General features: G+C 40.2%; 1 protein-coding gene across 1 annotated transcript; it reads left to right on the forward strand.

The window, feature by feature from the left end:
* Positions 1-1,741: 1,741 nt before the first annotated feature.
* EED (embryonic ectoderm development) lies at positions 1,742-20,416 on the forward strand. Its single transcript, XM_071556742.1, has 12 exons — positions 1,742-1,879; positions 5,987-6,139; positions 11,684-11,776; positions 12,666-12,731; positions 13,436-13,561; positions 13,681-13,762; positions 15,302-15,393; positions 16,262-16,395; positions 17,478-17,583; positions 18,365-18,523; positions 18,950-19,023; positions 20,088-20,416. Exons 1-12 carry the CDS (start codon positions 1,742-1,744, stop codon positions 20,212-20,214), a joined length of 1,350 nt encoding a protein of 449 aa, XP_071412843.1. The 3' UTR covers positions 20,215-20,416.
* The last annotated feature ends 142 nt before the right edge of the window (positions 20,417-20,558 follow it).

Raw genomic sequence — 20,558 nt, forward strand, 5'->3', positions numbered from 1 at the left:
CTATGCACTGTGTCAAGGGCCCTATAGCTTCTAAGTTAAATTATGTATGATATAGAGCAGTATTATGCTAAAAAAATAATTAAACAAATAAATTAAACACATAATGATCAATGATAAATATAATATTTTTTTATAATGCCCCTCTGGGATGTAAGAAATGCTTCTCCCATAACACTGTTGAGAAATTGAGGTACAGAAAGGCATGGAGGTTTCCCAAGAGAATCTCAGCAAAGCACAAATTGACCAATTCTCTGAACTTTCAAGCCTGTGTTCAACCACACAACCAATTCTTTAAATAGATGCTTGATGAAGTGTACTGTGACGTTTGGAAACTCAGCTCCCTTGGTTTACCTGTCTTTCAATAAAGCAAAAAAATGCAAACGTTTTAGACAAAGAAGTGTACAGTGAGGCCAGGAGGCTTGTCAGTGGTGAAGGAAGTCCTTTAGCATCTGGAAGACAGCCAGCTGGTGAGGGAGACTGAACTGCTGGATTGGGGGTGCGGGTGAGGAACCTCTCTCTCCATGTTGGCCAAGCAGCACAGGCTGGCTGAGGCTTTCACTTTCATGATGACTTAGATGTGGAGTTGAAGGTGCAGCTGACCATCTGGAGCATGTCAGCTGGAAGCTGTAGAATGAAGGAGAACTGTCTTCTCTGCAGTAGCTCAATGGCACTCACGGGGAGAAGTTAAAAATTCTCACCACTGAAAACTTTGTGCCTGCCCTTCTTTCAACAAATCCACAGCACAGCCGTGATTTAGTCTTAAGTATATCAGTCTGAAAAACATCCTGTCTCATTTTAAAAACAAGCCTTTATATTTTCCCACAAGCACTTTTATCAAGACCTTGATCTCATGGCACAGACCTGGGCAGACCTTTTAGTTGTAAACTACCAGCTTTTGCTATGTAATGCTCCATTGGAGCCCATGGTTCTAGAGACTGTTTATTGCTAAAAACACTGTAGTACATGTACCATTTGAAGTGTATCTCTTCCTCTTTCATCTCTCAAGGCTATGCAAGACTAAATTTTACATACAGGGCATGGCTCACCTCTGTCATAGCTCTCAAAGCTTTTTTGAACCTGGAATGTCTCCCTCAGGGAGGAAAGACTTGCTCCTGCACCTGCAAGAAAAGCCGATAAGATGCTGTGCCTGTGGGCAGATGCCTTTCCCCCTTTGTTAGTTTTTTGTTGTTTTGTTTTGGTTTTGTTTTTTTTTTTTTTTTACTGTTCACAATTATGACGACTCTGGGACGTGTGGTTTCTGAAATAAATAAATAAAACCCTGGCAGTTGCAGTTATTTCATTTGCAGTTGCAGTTATTTCATTTACAGCTGCAGAAGGAGCTTGACAGGCAGTCGGCAGCAGCGCAGAGCCTCTATTTCTCACCCGGGATCACTCTTTGCACTATAAACGACTTTTGTGGAGCAACAGCAGACACAAAAAAATCCGCTCTGGCGCACGTGGTGGGCAGAGGGGCCGGGGACACCGGTGGCCTCAGGGGCTGCTCGTTCCTCCATCGCACGCGCGCTCGGGCTGCGGGCAGCAGCAGGTGAGTGCCGAAATGCTGCGTAAGGCAGAGAGGGCAAGGAGGGCAGGAAGGGCAGGAAGGGCAGGGAGCGCACGGACAGCAAGCAGGGCCCATTCCCCACAGCGCGGCCTCTTTACGGCACAGCCTTCCCGGCCTGCCCGTCCGCGCTTTGCGGCTGCGTGGCGGCGGCGGCGGGCGGGTTGGGGGGCGGGGAAGATGTCTGAGCGGGGAGAAGCCCCGGCGGCGGCGGCGGCGGCGGCGGGACCGGCAGCGGCGGGGGAGATGCCAGCGAAGAAGCAGAAGCTGAGCAGCGACGAGAACAGTAACCCCGGGGACCTGTCCGGCGATGAGAACGTGAGGGAGGACGAGAGAGGGTGCGGGGGAGAAGAGGCGGATGGAGCGCCCGGGGAAAAGGCGGGTGGGGGGGGGGAGAGGGCGGGAACGCGCGCGGGGGGCGCGCGCGGACGCGGGGGGCCCTTGCGCCGGGGCGCGCCCCCCCCCCCCGCCACATGGGCCTGAGGGGACATCGCCTGATGGGACACCTGGATCGCGACAGGCGACCGGCGGCCACAGGGGGGATCGCGGTGTCAGCGGGTCTCCCGCCTCGGACGAGGCGGGCGGGAGACCCGCTGACACCGCGATCCCACCGTGGCCGCCGGAGGGAGGACCCAGTGGGAAGAACAGGGTGGGTGGGTTTTGGGAAGAGACACTCGCTTTGCCTCCACGTGCGTGGGGGGAGGATTTGGGGCCCGAAGTGGGAGCGGGCTCTGGCTCGAAAGTCTGCTTCCAGACGTCAGACTTCAGTGTTTTGGGTTTTTTTTCTTCTTTTCCTTGCAAAACGGTTTTCCATTGTTCCTGCAGTTTTGCGCGGTGTGTCTTCGCTGTCACGTTGTAAAGTAACACGCGGCACAAGTTTATGTTGTGCGGCCCTTTGGCGAATGAGGAGTAGGAGATGCTGCTGGTGAGCTCCTGTCAGTAGGAGAAGGCAGCAGGGGATGGGGATTGTAATCTCTGAGGTAGGTTAAATTCGAGTGTTCAGAGGAGAGATAACGTGATCATATAGAATAATTTTATACCTGAAAGGTAAACTAAATCTAAGCTACTGAGCAGTCACTTTATGTAGGTGTGAGGACTGTAATCACTGAGTTAGGTTAAATTCGAGTGTTCAGAGCAGAGGTACTGTGATCATATAGAATAATTTTATACCTGAAAGGTAAACTAAACCTAAGCTATTGAGCAATCACTTTATGTAGGTGTGAGTACTGTAATCACTGAGTTAGGTTAAATTTGAGTGTTCAGAGCAGAGGTAATGTGATCATATAGAATGTTTTATACCTGAAAGGTAAGCTAAATCTACGCTCAGTTGGCTAAAACTTGGTTGTAATAATGCCAAGGTCATGTGTTCAATCCCCTGTGTGGGACACTGACTTAAGAGTTGGACTCAATGATCCTTGTGGGTCCCTTCCAACTCAGAACAGTCTGTGAATCTGTAATAATGAAATTGAGCAGTCACTTTATGTAGGTGTGCAGGGTGTTATTTATCTATTCATTTTGTGCAATATAGGGGTTTTTCTTCGTGATTATAGCACTTAGCCAGCAAGTGAAGGATCTGCACCACATCCTCCACAAGGTGTGGAAGTGCTGCTTGTGAGACAGGTTTGAGATGCTCCATAGCTCAGTTGGTTAAAACTTAGTTGTAATAATTCCAAGGTCGTGGCTTCAATCCCCTATGTGGGACATTGACTTAAAAGTTGGACTTGATGATCCTTGTGGGTCTCTTCCAACTCAGAATAGTCTGTGTGTGTGATTCTGTGTGTCACAGCATGATATTGATCTCAACAGAAAGCAGCAGGGGATGGGGACTGTAATGTCTAAGTTAGGTTAAATTTGAATATTCAGAGCACAGGTAATGTGATCATATAGAATAATTTTATACCTGAAAGGGAAACTAAATCTAAGCTATTGAGCAGTCACTTTATGTAGGGGTGCAGGGTGTTATTTATCTATTCATTTTGTGCAATATAGGGGTTTTTCTTCCTGGTTGTAGCACTTACTGGGCGATCCTGTGGTGTAATGGAGAGCATTCTGGACTCCGAATCCCAAGGACCTGAGCTCGAGTCTCAGTGGGACCGTCCCCTGGCAGTTCAATGCCTCCCTGCCATCCCATCCCGTCAGATCTCGGATGCTCAGCAGGGTCAGCCCCGGTTAGTACCGGGTGCTGTGACAGTCCCGAGGACTTCCCTGTCACTGTCCAAGCTTGCTCGGCTGTGGCAGATGGACCTCAGGACTGAAACGGTGGGGCCAGTTCTGTGCACGCTGTGCCTGACCTAAAAAATCCACTGTGCAGGCTGGAAGGGCACGTGGGGAGAGCCCTGCCCAAATCTGCGTTTGCGAAGTCTGGCCATATATACATATACATACATAGCACTTACCCAGCAAGTGAAGGATCTGCACCACATCCTCCACAGCCTGTGGAAGTGCTGCTTGTGAGGCAGGTTTGAGATGCTCCATATCACTGATACTGATTTTTTTTCTTGCATTGCTCAGCAGCACTTGTGAATCCAAGTAATTGTGTAATTTGGTGACAGACGTTCAGGTTTACTTTGGTGTCCGTTCTAGGCTATCAGTGACCACAGAACATGTTGCCTGGTGAAATTGTGGATGCCCCATCCCTGGAGGTGTTCAGGGCCAGGCTGAATGGGTCTTTGAGCAACCTGGTCTAGTGGAAAGTATTGGAGAAGGTTGGAACTAGATGATCCTTAAGGTCTTCTAACCCAAACCATTCTATGATTATGTGATTCCTGATGTGGGTTGTCTAAATGGTGAAGGGATTCCCTTTTCAAGAGTTTGTTACTGGACTCCACTACTCCTGAAAGATGGGGGATTCTGTTTAAAAGTTGCTCTAATAGTGTTGATTTGGAGAAGGGATGTGTTTTGTTCCACAGGTATTTGTATGCATGTTTGCCATTTATGTGGTGCTTGCAGAGACCTGGTGTTGCACCACATCAGGTGCCTGGTGTTCTTGCATTGACAATATCTGGCTAGTCCAGAGGAAACTTCAGTCTTGTCAGGTATTACAATTCTGGCTAGCAAGTGGCAAAGCCTGAAATTTTTTAAGGTCGAAAAGAAACTGGAAAATGTAAAAATTGTTAAACTTGGTTATATGTATTAGGGGAGGGTTGGCTCCTGTAGGGGTGCAACGTAAAGGGCATGACTCCAGATTTGGGCAGTGCACTTAGAGGCTTGTGTGGCATCATTCCTCCTTTTTCTTGTCTTGATACCCTGATTTTCAGCATTGTTGGGCAAACAAAGCCCAGTCCACCTCTACAGGCTTCTGATGATACAGACATAAAACTGGGACAAAGAATAAATGCTTGGTGGGAATTGGTGATTAATGTTTATAGTTGACCTCATTCCATATTCCTAGTAGAGCTCCTAATGCAGCTTCATGTTACACTTAACCTCCTTCAGTGACAGGCTGTTTTCTGCCTCTGTCTCCCTTAGTTCAGATCTAGAAATTGCATGGCCTCGGGATGAGTTGTTTTCCGTCCATTGCTCTGATAGAAAGTGGATGGACTACCTAGACAGGAAAAAACCGTGAAGAGTTGATTTTTACAAGCTGAACATGCTCCTGTGGAAGCACAGGTTGGCAGTACAATGCAGATGAAGATACAGTGTGCTGTCATGGGTGATGCAGGGAAATGTCCTTTCAAGTCGTGTCCTGCCATCAGACTGCACACAAAATTGTAGTTTCTGTTCATTGTCGAAAGCTGATCTAAAATCACATAGCAGATGGATGGGTTGGTTTGTGTATCCCTTTTTTCTCAGTTTTCCTGGTTCTTAGCTCTGGCTACTAATGACTGGAGGGCCAGTTGGATTAGTCAGCTGATCAGAACGCAGCTTCTAGTGAAAGCAAGAGTCTGTGGGAAGGAGCAAGAGGAGGAGGAGAAGGTGGGACATCCTCTCCTGGTGGCAGTGTAGACTTGCTGCAGAACCATGCTGTGACTAATGCCACTGAGGGTGTACAGAAGTCTCAGAATGGCTCAGGTTTTGGGGTGTACAGGCATCATGTTTTTACACAAACAACTCTTCTTCAGTACTTCAGCAGTACTCATTTCATCTGGATCAAAGATGTTCTCCAGGGGAAGCAGCTGCTTTTCTGTAGACATTTTCTTAAGAGCAGCTCCCAGTATTCTGAAGAAACTCCACTAGATCACAGCTTGCATCGCTCCCTCCTGGATTAATCCTCATGGTACTCATGTTCTCTTCCTAGGGAAGAATGCTATTATGTTAGCAATAGATTTAAATACCCGAGTCTAAATAACACCAAGTCCTGGGAGGTATTCTCTTCTTATGGAGGTGAAGAAAAAGTGAAAAGTCTAAGTTCTGCAAGATTAGTTGAATTTATACAGCAGTTAATGATTGCTTTATAACATTCTGTGTAATTTTGAATGTTTTCAGGATGATGCCGTTAGTATTGAAAGTGGCACTAACACCGAACGTCCGGATACACCGACGAACACTCCCAATGCTCCAGGAAGAAAAAGCTGGGGGAAAGGAAAATGGAAGTCAAAGAAGTGCAAATATTCCTTCAAATGTGTAAATAGCCTAAAGGTAGGTATGTATGAGCTTCAGCATTGGAATGCTGTGTACCACTTGCTGGCAGTAATGTTAATACTAACTGTGAGACTGTCAGGATAGATAGTTCTAAATATATGCAAACAATTATGTTCCATACCTCTCTTCTTTGGAATACCTGAAGTTTTGAAAATGGGTACTGAGAAATAGGAAACAGTAGGTAGTGCTGCAATTAACTCATTTTTGTATGGGCTTGCAAAGTTATGTGTGATGTTATAATTACGTATTTCATTGAAGCTGTAGATAAACATAAGAAATCAGATAAACAAATCAAATAAAACCTGTGGCATCTCCATACAAAGCACAGAACCTGTACAGATTTTTCTGTCTGTTGAAATATATTTAAAAAAAGACCCAAACAAAACAACCAATTTTGGATAGCTTTTTCCTCAGGTAACTTACCAGATCAGGTATTGGTATCTTTGGTCCTGTGGCAATTACAATAAATGCTGTATCAGTTTGGTTAATTGGTTGTGAGTGTTGTTACGTTGTTAGCATCTGCCCGAAGTTTTATTTTTCTTCTCACATAACAACTAATGGCCTTAAGAGGTGTGGATTCATGGTCTTTACTCCCTGTTCTGGTGTGTTGTGGTTTTCTTCTGCACTACTGGCAGACTGTGGTGGACTGAATGAGTTTTCTCATTCAAGATTATTTTATGCTGTCAGGATATTCCTTTTTTCTCATTTGTCAGCTTTGCATGGGATATTTATGTGGCAATAGCTGTAAATATGTCTTATGATTTGATTTTTGAGGGATTTCTAAATAAAGAAAAGATGATTTCTGGAACAAGATGGGAGTTTTGTTACACGTTATATTTAGCTAGTATAAGGATCTGTGCAGCTCCATAGTGGGTATTTTCTGCAGAATTGCTTTAAGAAGCTTTTTTCATTCCCCCATGCTGAACTGTTGAGCTGTGCTGACGGAACTGTTTCTGAATTTTGTCTTCAGGCTGCCTCACTGAAATGCAGGGGTACCTGAGTGGGAGGGGATGAGAAGTTTGGATGATAGAAGCCTTCTAAAAGAGCTTTGCCACTGGGGAAATTGTGATATGAAGTTACACTGACAAAAGTATCTGGGAGACCAAATGATTTAATTGTCTTTTTGAAGTATAAAATTTATCTCCAGTTCCTTCAAGGTGTAGGAGGAAGGGAAGTTGTTTCATTTTCACCAAGGTAGGCAGTAGTTCCTGTAACTCACACGAATCGCCCCCGTGGATGGTGCTATTTGCGGCTTCAAGTCATATTTCAAACACAGACACGAGCCTTTGGCACCCAAGCTTTTAAGGAGTTCTGAGTTTTGTTGCTCATATATGTTTTCTATCTGCAGACAAAGAGGGTTAGTACTTTTCAAGTTTCTTCTGGGAAAACAAAACATTCCCTCACCCCAATGTCAACCCAGGCCCCACTGTAGGGTGACCCAAAAGACTGCCGTATGAAGTTAAGCAATCCCTGACTTCCCTGAATTTGGATCAGAATCTGGGAACAGATCCCTGTGCAAGTGGAGTAAATGTAGCATTTCAACTAAGAGAGGTATTTTTATTAGCTTTTTTCCCCCATTTATCTTTGAACTGAAATTAATAATAGATGTGCATGTTAAGACAAAGACTAGGTGGCAGCCAAATGTGGGGTTTTACTTCATGGTTGGGGAAGCCTCTTTTCTTTTTCCTGTTCTTCTATATTAATTTTGCAAATACTCTGGAGATAAACTTTAATGATTGAACATCATATGTGGATTTAGAAAGACATGTGTGACTCTTTTGCTATCACACCATGTATCATTGAGTTTAGATGACTTTGAGCTATGCTGGAAGGGTCAACATAATTTAAAGACATAAAAATTAATATTTTTAGGGCTGTATAGATTCTGTGTTTTTCCGCTTTCATACTCTTGGTTTTCCCCTCTTATTTTACTTCTTAGGTTTTTTCTTGGGGAGGCAAAGAAATATGGCTATTACTGCCTGCTTTGAATGTTAAATGGTTATGATTCAGCCTGAAAAATTCAGTGCTTGCTAAATATGCTTTTTAAACACTACTTTGGAAGTTATTTTTGGTGAAATTTAAGCATCAGGAAAACGAAAATATAACTTGGAAAATGACAGGAAATAAAAAGCTGGCTTTTATTTTTTCTTTTTGCAGTACTAAGTTACTGTGAGATATACTGAAAAAAATCTTTAGTCTTTAGGGGCTGAATGGAAATAAAGTTTATAAATTAGCATATACAGCTAACAGTTGCACATCCTCATACATCCATATACATTTTGACCATAGATCTTTCAGCAGAAAACCGTGTGCATTTTGCTTTGTTTATGCTCCCTTTAAAACAATTGAATTATTTGCCCTACCCTTTGCTTTGCGTAGGGTGTGGCTTGGAGGTTGTAAGCAGCCCAGTGTTGTCTCTCACCTTCTTCTCACTGTCCCTTTACCTGGGAATCAGTATCTGGTGCCATGCAGGAATCCAGCTTGTTGATGTGTAAAGGAGAGGTAACTAAAACCCTTAATGGCTTGCTTCCACTTCTGGGAACTGGAAATGCATGTGTGGTTAGTTGGTTCCCCACTGGCAGTGTGGGTGACAGTGTATTAAAATGTGTTCATGCAGGTGATTATTTTTGGTCTTGGCATAGTATATACTTCACTGCTTTCAGTCTGAAAACAGGTCTGGTGTTACTTTTTTAGCTGAACCCAAGTTGGTCTTGGATGAGTAAGGGCAGAACTAACCCTTCATTGTTTATTTATTTGCATTTGTAGCAATTGTAGGTCTATTTTCTGCCCTGCCCTCTTTCTCTGGTGCATGAAAAACCTGAGTATTTTGGTTTAGAATAGCATAGAATAGAATTGATTGGGTTGAAAAAGACCTCCGAGATCATCAAGTCCAACCTTTGGTCCAACTCCAATCTGTTTACCAGATCATGGCACTCAGTGCCACGTCCAATCTCAGTTTAAAAACCTCCAGGGATGGTGAATCCACCACCTCTCTGGGCAGGCCATTCCAATGCCTGATTACTCTCTCTGGAAAGAATTTTTTTCTGATCTCCAACTTCAATTTCCCCTGGCAGAGCTTGAGCCCGTGCCCCTTGTCCTATTGCTGAGTGCCTGGGAGAAGAGACCAACCCCCACCTGGCTAGAACTTCCCTTCAGGTAGTTCTAGAGAGTGATGAGGTCACTTCTGAGCCTCCTCTTCTCCAGGCTAAACAAGGGTTTTGTACGCTTTGTTCATAACAGGGACAAGATGGCATTTCACTGTTACGCTTTTGGACCAGCATGTGCATCACTCTTTTGTCTGTACAAACCAGTGTCAGGTTTGCATGAACGACTTGGCATCTTAGAGCAGAGGGGTATTTTCAGAATAGCTATGTGCTGTCTCTGACCAATGAGGATGTTGGTAGTTTAAATGGGAGTACAGCTTCTTCAGATAGTGTAGTATCTTCCTGCAAGAGCCTCTGCCTGGCTCCTTCATCCATCAAACAGCAGCAAAACTGCAGTATGTACGCTTAGGCTCTTGGAGTTTGTAGCACTTGGTGTGAGGGAATGTAGTGTGGGTGAAGTGAGTAGATTAAAAGACATTTGTCTTGCAGAGTAATTTTTCCAGGGAAGTAGGTTTTCTTTAGAAAAGCTTACTAAATTCTTTAGGTATGTACTCAAAAATAAAAATGTAGAAACAGAATAACCCTCTGTTTTCTCTCTCTACTTAGCCTGGATCTACTTGGTCTGAGTCCTACCTAAATAATCAGAAACTTATTCCAACTTATGCTGGGAAAATATCCTATCTTGAGGGGGAAAAACATATTTCTCTTCACAATTTGTCAGAACCACGACACATGACAGAGAATAAGATTATTCCAGAAAAACAAGTGCAAAACCTGCTAACATGGCTAATAAAGCAGTAGAATCCATGCATTTTACCTGTGCTATCCTCATATGATATGTCCGAAGCCCTCAGTATTCACCAACATGAATTCTTTCAAATGGAAAATTCAAACCCAACCAATTACTGATGGAAAAACTTAAGCATTATGAATTTGATTTCTCAGGTGTTCTTCATTCATTAAGAAGACTTAAATACACTCAAAAATAAAGGCTATAAACTTAATGCACACAAAAAATCATGGCCTTGTGTATGCAATTTTATGGCTTCCAGTTTTCCTCATTTTTTTTCTCTAATTTAACTATGATGCTTTACAGATGCTGAATACCTGCTTTTTCCTTCTGTCCTGGGGTCACTAATAACCTTGCTACTTTTCTCTTTCCTTCCTAGTATCTCAGATCCCTCATCACATAAATCCATTAGTTTGTTCTTTAATTTATGATGGGTGATACTTTGAGTTAAACGTTGAACGATTCTTTTTAGTCTGTATTCATCTTTGAAAGTTGTTACCTCTCTTAAGAATTGCAGGAGGGCTTTCTCTAAAAGATTTTCTCCTTTCTCTTTCTAGCTCTTCTAGGTATGTCTGTTCGTAACAGATACTGCCTTTCTCAGAAAATAATGCTATTGAATTTTTTCCAGACTTCCTTTACTTTTCTTTTTCTGAGTAGTGTTAGACTCCCTACCCACACCCCCTCCTCAGATTTATTCTTCGGTTCTTGGATAGTCCAGAGCTGCCAAGGCCAGTACTTCAGTGTTGTCTCTGAAGCAGTGCCATTTGAAGGCTGCTTAGCAGCTGTCATGAGACACTTCCTTCCTGCCTACACTGTCCCAGACAGTCCCCTGTGGGGAGGCACTTTAGTGAACATTATTTTTGCTGAAAACATCCTGTCATGACAGGCCAAAATACTGTTATCAATTATTAACAAGCACCACCATATTCATCACAATTCATAAACATATCTGCTTTTTTCCCTATTGAACTGATGTAAGCTATATAAAAATAATATTTGGCATTTCTCTAGTAGCTGTTTGTGAAGGTGATCTGAAAACACTTTGTAGGGATGAACTTTACAGCAGTATTGTGACATGCTGGAGAGAGATCCTCTTGTCTGGGACAAAGTTACAAGACCTAACTGTAATGTAATAGTTAAATGTGGCCCTTCTCTGTCCTTATACCAGTATAATTCTTCTCTGTCCTAATAATTATTCTCTGTTAAGATGCAGAACCTTGTGAAGAAGTAATTTTAATGATATAAAATGTGTATAGATATGGCCTTAGATGCAGAGGTTGCCTTGCTGAAAATTGCAAAAGAGAGTAGTAGAGCTACAAATACAACTTGGGACTTCTGCCAGCTTCTAGCCATAACTGAGACAACAGTTCTTCCCCTTTACTTTTTAAAATCTTGATGAGGAAAGAAAAGGAAGGGGTGTGTTGTCAGAATATTCCTTTAGCCTTCTTTAAGACAGCCAAGTTAAAATGTGTTACAAAACTAACCTTTTTAACTGTATACTGTCTAAAACTGGATGTGAACCCAGTAGTTTGTAGAGGAAAACTTCTCAGCTGAACTGTTTACTATCACAGCTGAATTTTCACAGCAATAATATGTCTGTGGGTTTAGTTGGTTTTTTTAATCTCTAATCTTAATTTACATCTGTAGGAGGACCATGGCCAGCCTTTGTTTGGAGTCCAGTTTAACTGGCACAGTAAAGAAGGTGATCCTCTCGTTTTTGCTACTGTAGGCAGCAACAGAGTGAGTAATCTGTTTTTCACCATACACTCTTCCATGTGGTTCTGCTGCATTCCTTTTTCCAACCAATCCCTTTACCTGTGTTTAGTACAGAATACTTAATACAAGCAGCTTTATTTCTAAGGTATGTAGAATCTGTTCCCTGGGAGAGTTGCATCTTTTGGTTTCTTTTATAAAGTCATGTGTTAGCTATTTGAGAATTAAATCAATTTTGTAAAGGAAAAAGTCCTTCAATCATATGCATATGGGATAAGGGAAAAAGAGGTGCATAAGTGCATCTTCTCAATAACACTAATCTTCATAAATGTTATTGTTTCCAAAAGGTCGTACATTCTAAAACAGGATGAGAACTGTCTGCAGAAACTGTCTACAATGATGCCAGACAGCTCAGCAGCTAAATTAATGGCTTGTGTGGAATGAGTTGATAGGCTTTTTTTGAAGCAGGGTCTATGTCATTTCAATCTTGAAAATAAGTCCTAAAGTCCATTCTATGCGAGCCTGGTAAATAAGCAAGCCTTTCATTTCTAGATTTGTTCCACCTGGCAACTCACCAAAAGTGCTGAACTAAGTTTAAGCAATGTATCAATGACTCATTAAAAGACCAGGTCTTGTTAGGGGTGGCCGCAGTAACTGATTCCAACAAGAGTTTATCTTATTAAGACAATTCAAATAATAGACTTTAAAATCTAGGAAGGACAGCTTCCAAATCCTGGAGTTATGCTTTACTGAAACATTTCCACCTGTTGGAAACAAATGAATAATGCATGAGATCTAAACCATAGAGGCATGGTGCCTCTCCCCAGCAGGCAGTCGATACACGGGTGCATGTGATTTCCTTTTGAAATAGCACAAGTAAGCAACAGTTCTCACACTTTCTGTTTTTTTTCTCCAGGTTACTTTATATGAATGTCATTCCCAAGGAGAAATCCGTCTGTTGCAGTCCTACGTGGATGCTGATGTATCCTTTTAAGTTAAAAACCCATGTGGTTGCTTCCTCTTTATGAAAAAATAAGAAGTTTGGAGGAAAAAGCATACATAGTCTTTGTCTGTGATTTAATACTTTGCTCATGTGGTGCATTCCTTGTATTACATCCAAGTCTTTCCTCTTTCCCCTTTCCCACATCCCAGATTCCCTCCGATTGAAAAAATGTTAAAAATGCAGTTTCATGGACCATACTGTGTTATAATACATGAAAACTGGTTCTTCATCTGTTTAATCTTCCCAACACTACTATTTATATAATATTCCAGCACTTTACAGTAGTCTCAGTTTTCCTGTGAGTTGGGTTGGGCTTAAAGCTTAAGAACTATGTTTCATGCTCTGAAGCATTAATAACATGTGTTGATCATTTGCAGTACACAAGTCAGTAACTTTTCAGCTCAGTCTTGATTCATTATTCCCAATCTTTCGTGGTTTTGGAGAAAGAAGTTCAAAGGGGATGCCATGACAGAGAAGGTGTTCCTTGTATGTTACAGAATAGAAGCAAGGAATTGGCATCTATAGAAAAGCTGATGTTGCATGTGTATCTTTTTCTTAATTGCTCCAGCAGAGACTCCTGGGCACTCAGATAAAATAGAAACGGGTTTACTTAAAATAAAATCACTTTGTTTAAAAAATAAATCTCCTGTTTGTTTTGTATTCCTTAACATAAGATGCTGTAGGCAGATGAAAATTTCTATACCTGTGCGTGGACATACGACAGCAATACAAGCCATCCTCTTCTGGCTGTGGCAGGGTCCAGGGGTATAATTAGGATAATTAATCCTATTACAATGCAGTGCATAAAGGTGAGTGTTCAGAACTTTGAGATAACAGCTTGTGTTTCAATAAGGCTTGACACTTTTGTCTTCTAAGTGCATGTAAACATGGGAGAAGATGGTAACTTTGTCTATGAATTCTATCCCAGCACTACGTGGGCCATGGAAATGCAATCAATGAACTGAAGTTCCATCCAAGAGATCCAAATCTTCTTTTATCTGTAAGCAAAGGTGAGGAAAAAAATGCTTTTGTTTTTGTATAAATTGGGACACTTTGGTTTGGAGTTTGGTCTTGAAAATGGCCAAAACCTTCATGAATTTTTTATGAATGGCACTGAACAAGTTCACCTTGAAATTCAAGAGCAAATCATGCTCTTTTATGGCTATATATTTTGTACTTACTGAATCCACAGCCTACAGTAACGGTAACTCCACCTGTAGTGCAAAAGGGGTCCTGAACAATGCTGCTTTTTAGGAAGGAAGAATCATGAGGCCTTTACTTTGTAAGAGTTGAATTATTTTTTTTCAGTTGTTGAATCATGTTGCCATCTAGTGGGAAAGTCTTAAGGTTGCAAACAGTGTTCACCACCGTGTGTATGGGGAAAGACTTGGATTCTCTGTTGCTTGGGAACTTCGTTAGAGTTGGTGTAAAAGGCTTATTAGTGAAGGAAGTTTTTGGTGTAGTGTCTTATGGACTTGTCCAGAAAGTTTTAACAGTCACAACTTCCTAATCCTGACTGTTTTGTTAAGTAAGGGAATGATCTGCCACAAGAGGTAGCCTTCAGGAATGCTCGAGTTGGAAACATTCACAAAAGGGGACCTTTGATTTAGTAGTATTTGGAATTACCAATGAAGCTACATGAGAACAGGAGGTGGGAGCCTCTCTGATGCTTGCAACTGTCAAGTTGGTGCTGTGGGTCTGTAAACATTGAGTTTCCTTAGTTCTGTATATTTTTAGGTTCTCTTTTTAATAACATTTTGACATCAGCCATAGTACTATCAATTCTAATGTGTAATCTCTGGACCAGGTACTATCATGGAGAAGCCATGAGGCAGGAGAATACTTTGAGTCTTAGAACTGCTCCTTTAAGAGATTAATAGAAAAAGGGGAAAATATTTGGGACTGTGTGGCCTTCTGTGTCCCTTCTGGGACTGTGGGTGTTTCAGTAATTCAGTGCAGTGCACTTGTGGAATCCAAAAGGGAAATACACTAGAGGTTCTTAATTGGAAATTGTTAAAACTTTCATTAAACAAGTTGATTGGTCTGATTGACTTCTGAATACATACTGTTTATATAGTTTTTCCCATCCTTACAGTCTTTGGTTGTTAAAGAATAGGATTTTAAATGTTAAGAAAATGGAAAATCAAAACTATTCTGAATGTTGATGTTAGAAAGGCTGAAAGGAATTCTAGCATTTTTTTGATATATAAAATTTTTTTTAAGTGAAAACTGAATAAAAACATACTTATCCAAGATCAGACTTCCCTTTACTTTTTGGATGATCTAAAGATCAAAGTTTATTTTTAGTGGAAGCTGTACCTAGGGGAAGGGCTGGGCACACTTTCTCAATCACAAAAGTGCTTTTAACAGTAGTTTAGTTGTAATGGCAATTTTAGTTAATGCAGTTCTGTTGTTTCAAACAAGTGAAGAGGAATTAACTGCTTTTCTGATGTTTACATAAACACCTGTTATTGAAAGTGGTTAAGATGAAATATATTATTCAAATGTACCTGTAAAAAGCAGCATGTAATTTTATTTGTTCTTTATAGATCATGCATTGAGACTGTGGAACATCCAGACAGACACGCTGGTTGCAATATTTGGAGGAGTAGAAGGGCACAGGGATGAGGTGTTAAGTGCAGTAAGTGGAAGACTGTGGGGCAGTGATTTAGATTTACAAAGGGTAGTAAGCAACTTTTTATCCTCTTGTGCACTGTTTTGATATTTAAGCTACTTAAACAATTGGAAGTGCATAAATACATTTTTAAGGGGATAGACAAGTTTAAATCTAAGGTGTGTTTGATTGATCTGGCCACCTCTTACAGACAGGACAGGTGTTCACTTTCTGTGTGTTTCAGTAGCTAGTTTTCTCAAAGTGCAGTCTAGAAGTGAACGAAACAAGCTCAGTGGGGCTAGAAAGAGTAAAAACTTTTCATGATGGTCCCACTTTTGAAGTCCAAGTCAAAACAGCATAAGCAAATAAACCATGAGATACATGATAGTGAAGGAAGGAAGTTACTTCAATTGAGTTGAACTGCTTTTCAGTGGCTGTGAACAGACACTGATACCTAGCAAATATCAACTAGATTAGTTAACTTTTAATACACTGCTCTTAAGAACTGTTTCCATTCCTGTTGTGTGACCTGAAGGGTGAGGGGTGCGTCTGTAGGAAACCCGACACTATTACTCACCTGTGTTGTAGCCCTGGAATTCTGCCAAAGTTGCTCCTAGGGAATTTACTGAGAGAGAAAACAAGCTGTAGATTCATTGTCTGTCAGTGCTGTTGAATACGCCTCTCTTTCTTGAGAGAGAGTAAATATAATTATAAAGAAGCTATGCTGCTTTGCAGTGAGCTGGATTACATTCTTAGTATTTTTCTATTTCAAATATGCAGTTTTATTGCATTCTCTACCCAGAAAACGCTGTTTTGATGGAAATGATGGAATAAAATCTGAGTTAATATAATGCAGCCTAGGCTGGGGATGCTCAAAATTATTTTATATATATAGGATTATGATCTTCTTGGTGAAAAAATCATGTCCTGTGGGATGGATCACTCTCTAAAACTCTGGAGAATTAATTCCAAGAGAATGATTAATGCTATCAAAGAGTCTTACGAATACAACCCAAATAAAACCAACAGGTATGTAGTCTTCATCTTCTTGGCTGTCTTTGCAAAACATAAATACTCCTATAATAGTCCAGGTTAATGCCTTTCCAAATTGGGAGTTCTTAGGAATAGTGAGTGACCTAGATATTGTGCTGGGTACTGAATCTTTCTTGAGTATGTGTTTTATTCATGTTTGCTTCATGGAATTTTATTCATATTCAAAGTCCTAAGACTACTATTTTAAATACCTTAATTATTTCTTATTTGCTTTACTAGAAGAAGTCTAGAATTATGATCTTAAAGCTTGTAATTCATGTATTTCAAGATGTCAGTCACTTTTCTTCATCTCATCTTAAAATTTCTAGCAGGGAATCAATCTGTGTAATTAAATGTGGCAAATAGTTTTATGTTGAGTAGTTAATTATTGTATGTTATTTGATTTTGGAGTGGGGACAAAACTTTTCATAGTAACAACCTTCATTTCCATCATTCTCTGATTTGACCTCAGATATGAGTAAATTGTCGAGTAAAAATAGCAATGAGATACATGATAGATAAATCCTCCTTTATGAAGTTCCTCAACTTTTTAATCTTAACTTCCAGTTAAACCATTGAGAGAATTGAAGAGTCTAAAACACAGTGAACATGTTCAGCAATGAGACTAGCTGTGAAAATACTCTGGCTTTTTTTGGTAATGTTACCAAATATTAAATGATGCTTTTTTTAGCGTGCTTTTTTTAAAATGGTGATTTTTTTTTAAATAGTGTGCATTTCTGTTTAACAATATAGATGTTGCAGAAGCAGCATCAGGAAAACTGAGCCTTAATTCTTAAAGTATTTATTGACAGGAGCTGTATTCAGCATCTGAAGGAGTGGTTTTGCTCAGCACTGTCTCTGCACAGTCTTGTACGTGGGAAACTCTTTATTTCATTAGCGATGAGAACAGGGACTGTTGCTATTATTAAAAAAGCAGCATATGAAATCTACTTTGTTATAAAACGTTTAGAAAAGATGGGCTTGTTCTTTTAACATTGAGATATGTTTAACCTGGCTATGAAAAGTTAGACTGGTGCTTCTGTGTTTCTCTGAACCTCACTTGGCCATTTTCTCCATAGGCCTTTTATTTCCCAGAAAATTCACTTTCCTGACTTTTCTACGAGAGACATACATAGAAACTACGTTGACTGTGTACGGTGGCTGGGAGATCTAATTCTTTCCAAGGTAATATTGCAGCTTTTTTAGCTACATTACATTTATTTGCTTGTTTTGAGGATCCTAAACAACAGAAGTTTTACTAGCATTTGCATCAGGTTAAATTACTGTATCAAATGATTTTGTGGAATGTATTGTGAATTTTGTCAGCTCTCAGGATGTGTGGATAAACAGCTTGCACTTTAAAAGTAAAATTACTACTACAACTGTACCTCTGCTAAAGGTATAGGGTTACTAGCTAACCATAACCTGCATGGAACATACAGAAAGAGAATCTGCAGGTACTGACTAGGGATCCTGCTGCTAAAGGGTGAGATGGTGGTTACCATAATGGAGTAGTAACTTTGACTAGTTTGTTGTGTTCAGCAGTAACTTTGGCTTGCAGATGTTGAACCGGGCAGTCCAGCTGCCTTGATGCCAGAAATTGATGAGTGCACAGTCCTGCTAGTCAAAGGGATTGGGTAAACTATCCTTACACCAAGATGAGTTTAAGTGCTTATGAAATTGTGTTTAAGCACATCTGCTTGACTTCCTCTGGAGTGAGTGGGGGGGGGGGGCTCCAGCAGTCCTGTCACCTGGCAAAGCTGTGAGGGCATCAGGTGCCCAGCGATGGGCAGTGATGTATTGTTGGTGATTCGTCTGTGATCTAAGGACAGAGGTGAGATTTTCGGTTGTGCTGTTTGCAATGTCATTGGGGAAGCTGTGAGATGAAATGTTTGCTTATAGTTAGATTGATTGTGCAGTATAAATTATAAATATAGGTGACTTTTTTTTCATTGTTTCACTCCAGTCTTGTGAAAATGCCATTGTTTGCTGGAAACCTGGCAAGATGGAAGATGATATAGATAAAATCAAGCCCAGTGAGTCAAATGTGACCATCCTTGGGAGATTTGATTATAGCCAGTGTGACATATGGTACATGAGATTTTCAATGGATTTCTGGCAAAAGGTACGTGTTGGCTTTGACTTTTCTGTATTTGAAAGTGCGTAGTTTTTCACTGATCAATTCCCTGTTTATGGGCATAGGAAAAGTATTGGTTCAAGTGATGTCTGAGAAACAGAATGATTTGCTATGAGGGGCTTTCTATGAAGCTGGAGGGGCTTCAGATTTGTCATTCTGTGTTCTACTTGATAGAAAATATTTATTCCACCAAATAAATACTTAGTTTCCACCAAAGGTATGTTTACTGATAGGTTCTTCCCCTATCTACAGAGATTGACAAAATGGAAGAAAGGATGTGAATTTTATAGTCTTTCTAACCCCTCCAACAAACTCATTAAGTCATTCATGTTTAAAAATTTATGCACAAAATATCAGCTATGGAGACTTCATAAAATTCTGACAAACTTCTTTATCCTCTGCTTTCTTTTAAAGATGCTTGCTCTGGGCAATCAGGTTGGCAAACTTTATGTTTGGGATTTAGAAATAGAGGATCCTCATAAAGCCAAGTGAGTATTTTATTTTAGTTAAGACAGGGAGTTGGGGTAATTTCCTTTTTTCTTTACTCATAACTATAGAAATTCTTTAACAATACTAGTTTACTTTTAGTTATCACTAGAAGGTAAATAAACATGAGCCCCTGATTTATCATATCATTTATCATATTTTACTGATTTATAATTTATTTTATAGTAGTGCCAAGAGGCCCCATTCAGATTGTGCTGGGTACCATGTGTAGATATAGTAAAAATATATTTCTCACAGAGCTTACAAACTAATTGGGTGGAAATTTTGCAAAGCAATTAAAAGAAGATGTGCTTGGTGGGTGTAGCACATGACTAAGGGAGGATAGGTGAGAGGACTGGAGTAATGAGCACACTGTGGGCAGGACAGAAAGGACACAATAATGAGCACAATGTGTAGAAAACAGTACAGCTTTCCAGTTCCTCACCTGTGTGGCCAGGCAATTTTATGGCTTGTCTTTTATATATATATATATAGATAGGTGTATATAGGTATATATATGTGTGTATGTAAACATACAAATTGAACAAACCTTAAAACAAACAAAAAACCCAAACAAACCGAGTCCCAAAAAAATTGTGTAAAATGCATATGCACTATATATAGAAATACTGTATGCATTACCTTTTTATGTACCCTATATATTATACATACCTATATATAAAATCTGTGTAAATATGTGCATGTATACATTAATGTCTGAAGTTCCTGAAAATGCTGCAGTCTTTAATCACCCAATTAACAATATTTTATTCCTAACTACTGAGATACAACATTAATTATGAAGTCCAAAATAATGTTCTTCAATAAGGTTTCAATCGTTGCTTCAGTAGAAGTTGAGCGAGTAAGAAACAACAGTGGGTGAACAGGAAACTACTGTTTTCCCAAGTCCACATTTGGAATACAAAATACACCACGAAGGCCATAATCCTGTTGCCCTTCAGTTCCTCCTAGGTCACATAAATAAGGGATTGGTGAAACAGTCTCCATAATATAGTAGCAAATGCAGATTTAACATTACAGCTGAATAATTTTCTTTTATTTATAGGTGCACGACTCTTACTCATCCTAAATGTGTTGCTGCGATTCGACAGACCAGTTTTAGCAGGGATAGTAGTATCCTTATAGCTGTGTGTGATGATGCCAGTATCTGGCGCTGGGACAGATTACGATAAATTACTTTTTCTTAATTCATAGTAGAAAATATATTTTCAAATTATAATATAGTCTGTTAACTTGCTAGTACAGTAGATGCATTTAGTGTAGACTTTCTCGAAGGTTCAGCTGGCTGGAGCTGAACTTAGTGATGTTTACATTCCGTGTATTGTTCTGCTTGAAGTTGCTGCTTTTAATAAAAAGAAGTATTTTTGTAAAGTTTTCTGAATTGTCCATTTTAATTATTTCCCACATTGAGTTTTTTCACTTATTGCCTATGAAATTTCTTTGTGTACAGCTGTCACATAAATGTATGACAACTTAGGAGAATTTGGTATATTTATGCTTGCAGCTGTATTTGTGC

Source organism: Pithys albifrons, chromosome 1, assembly GCF_047495875.1.
Source record: "Pithys albifrons albifrons isolate INPA30051 chromosome 1, PitAlb_v1, whole genome shotgun sequence".
Taxonomy (NCBI): Eukaryota; Metazoa; Chordata; class Aves; order Passeriformes; family Thamnophilidae; genus Pithys; species Pithys albifrons.

What these genes read in the sequence shown, in the direction of transcription:
- EED (XM_071556742.1), top strand. Translation starts at nt 1,742, where the DNA reads ATGTCTGAGCGGGGAGAAGCCCCGGCGGCGGCGGCGGCGGCGGCGGGA. An exon ending in AGTCCTACGTGGATGCTGAT is followed by an intron (nt 12,732 to 13,435) that starts GTATCCTTTTAA and finishes AAGATGCTGTAG; the next exon opens with GCAGATGAAAATTTCTATAC. An exon ending in GAGGATCCTCATAAAGCCAA is followed by an intron (nt 19,024 to 20,087) that starts GTGAGTATTTTA and finishes TTTTATTTATAG; the next exon opens with GTGCACGACTCTTACTCATC.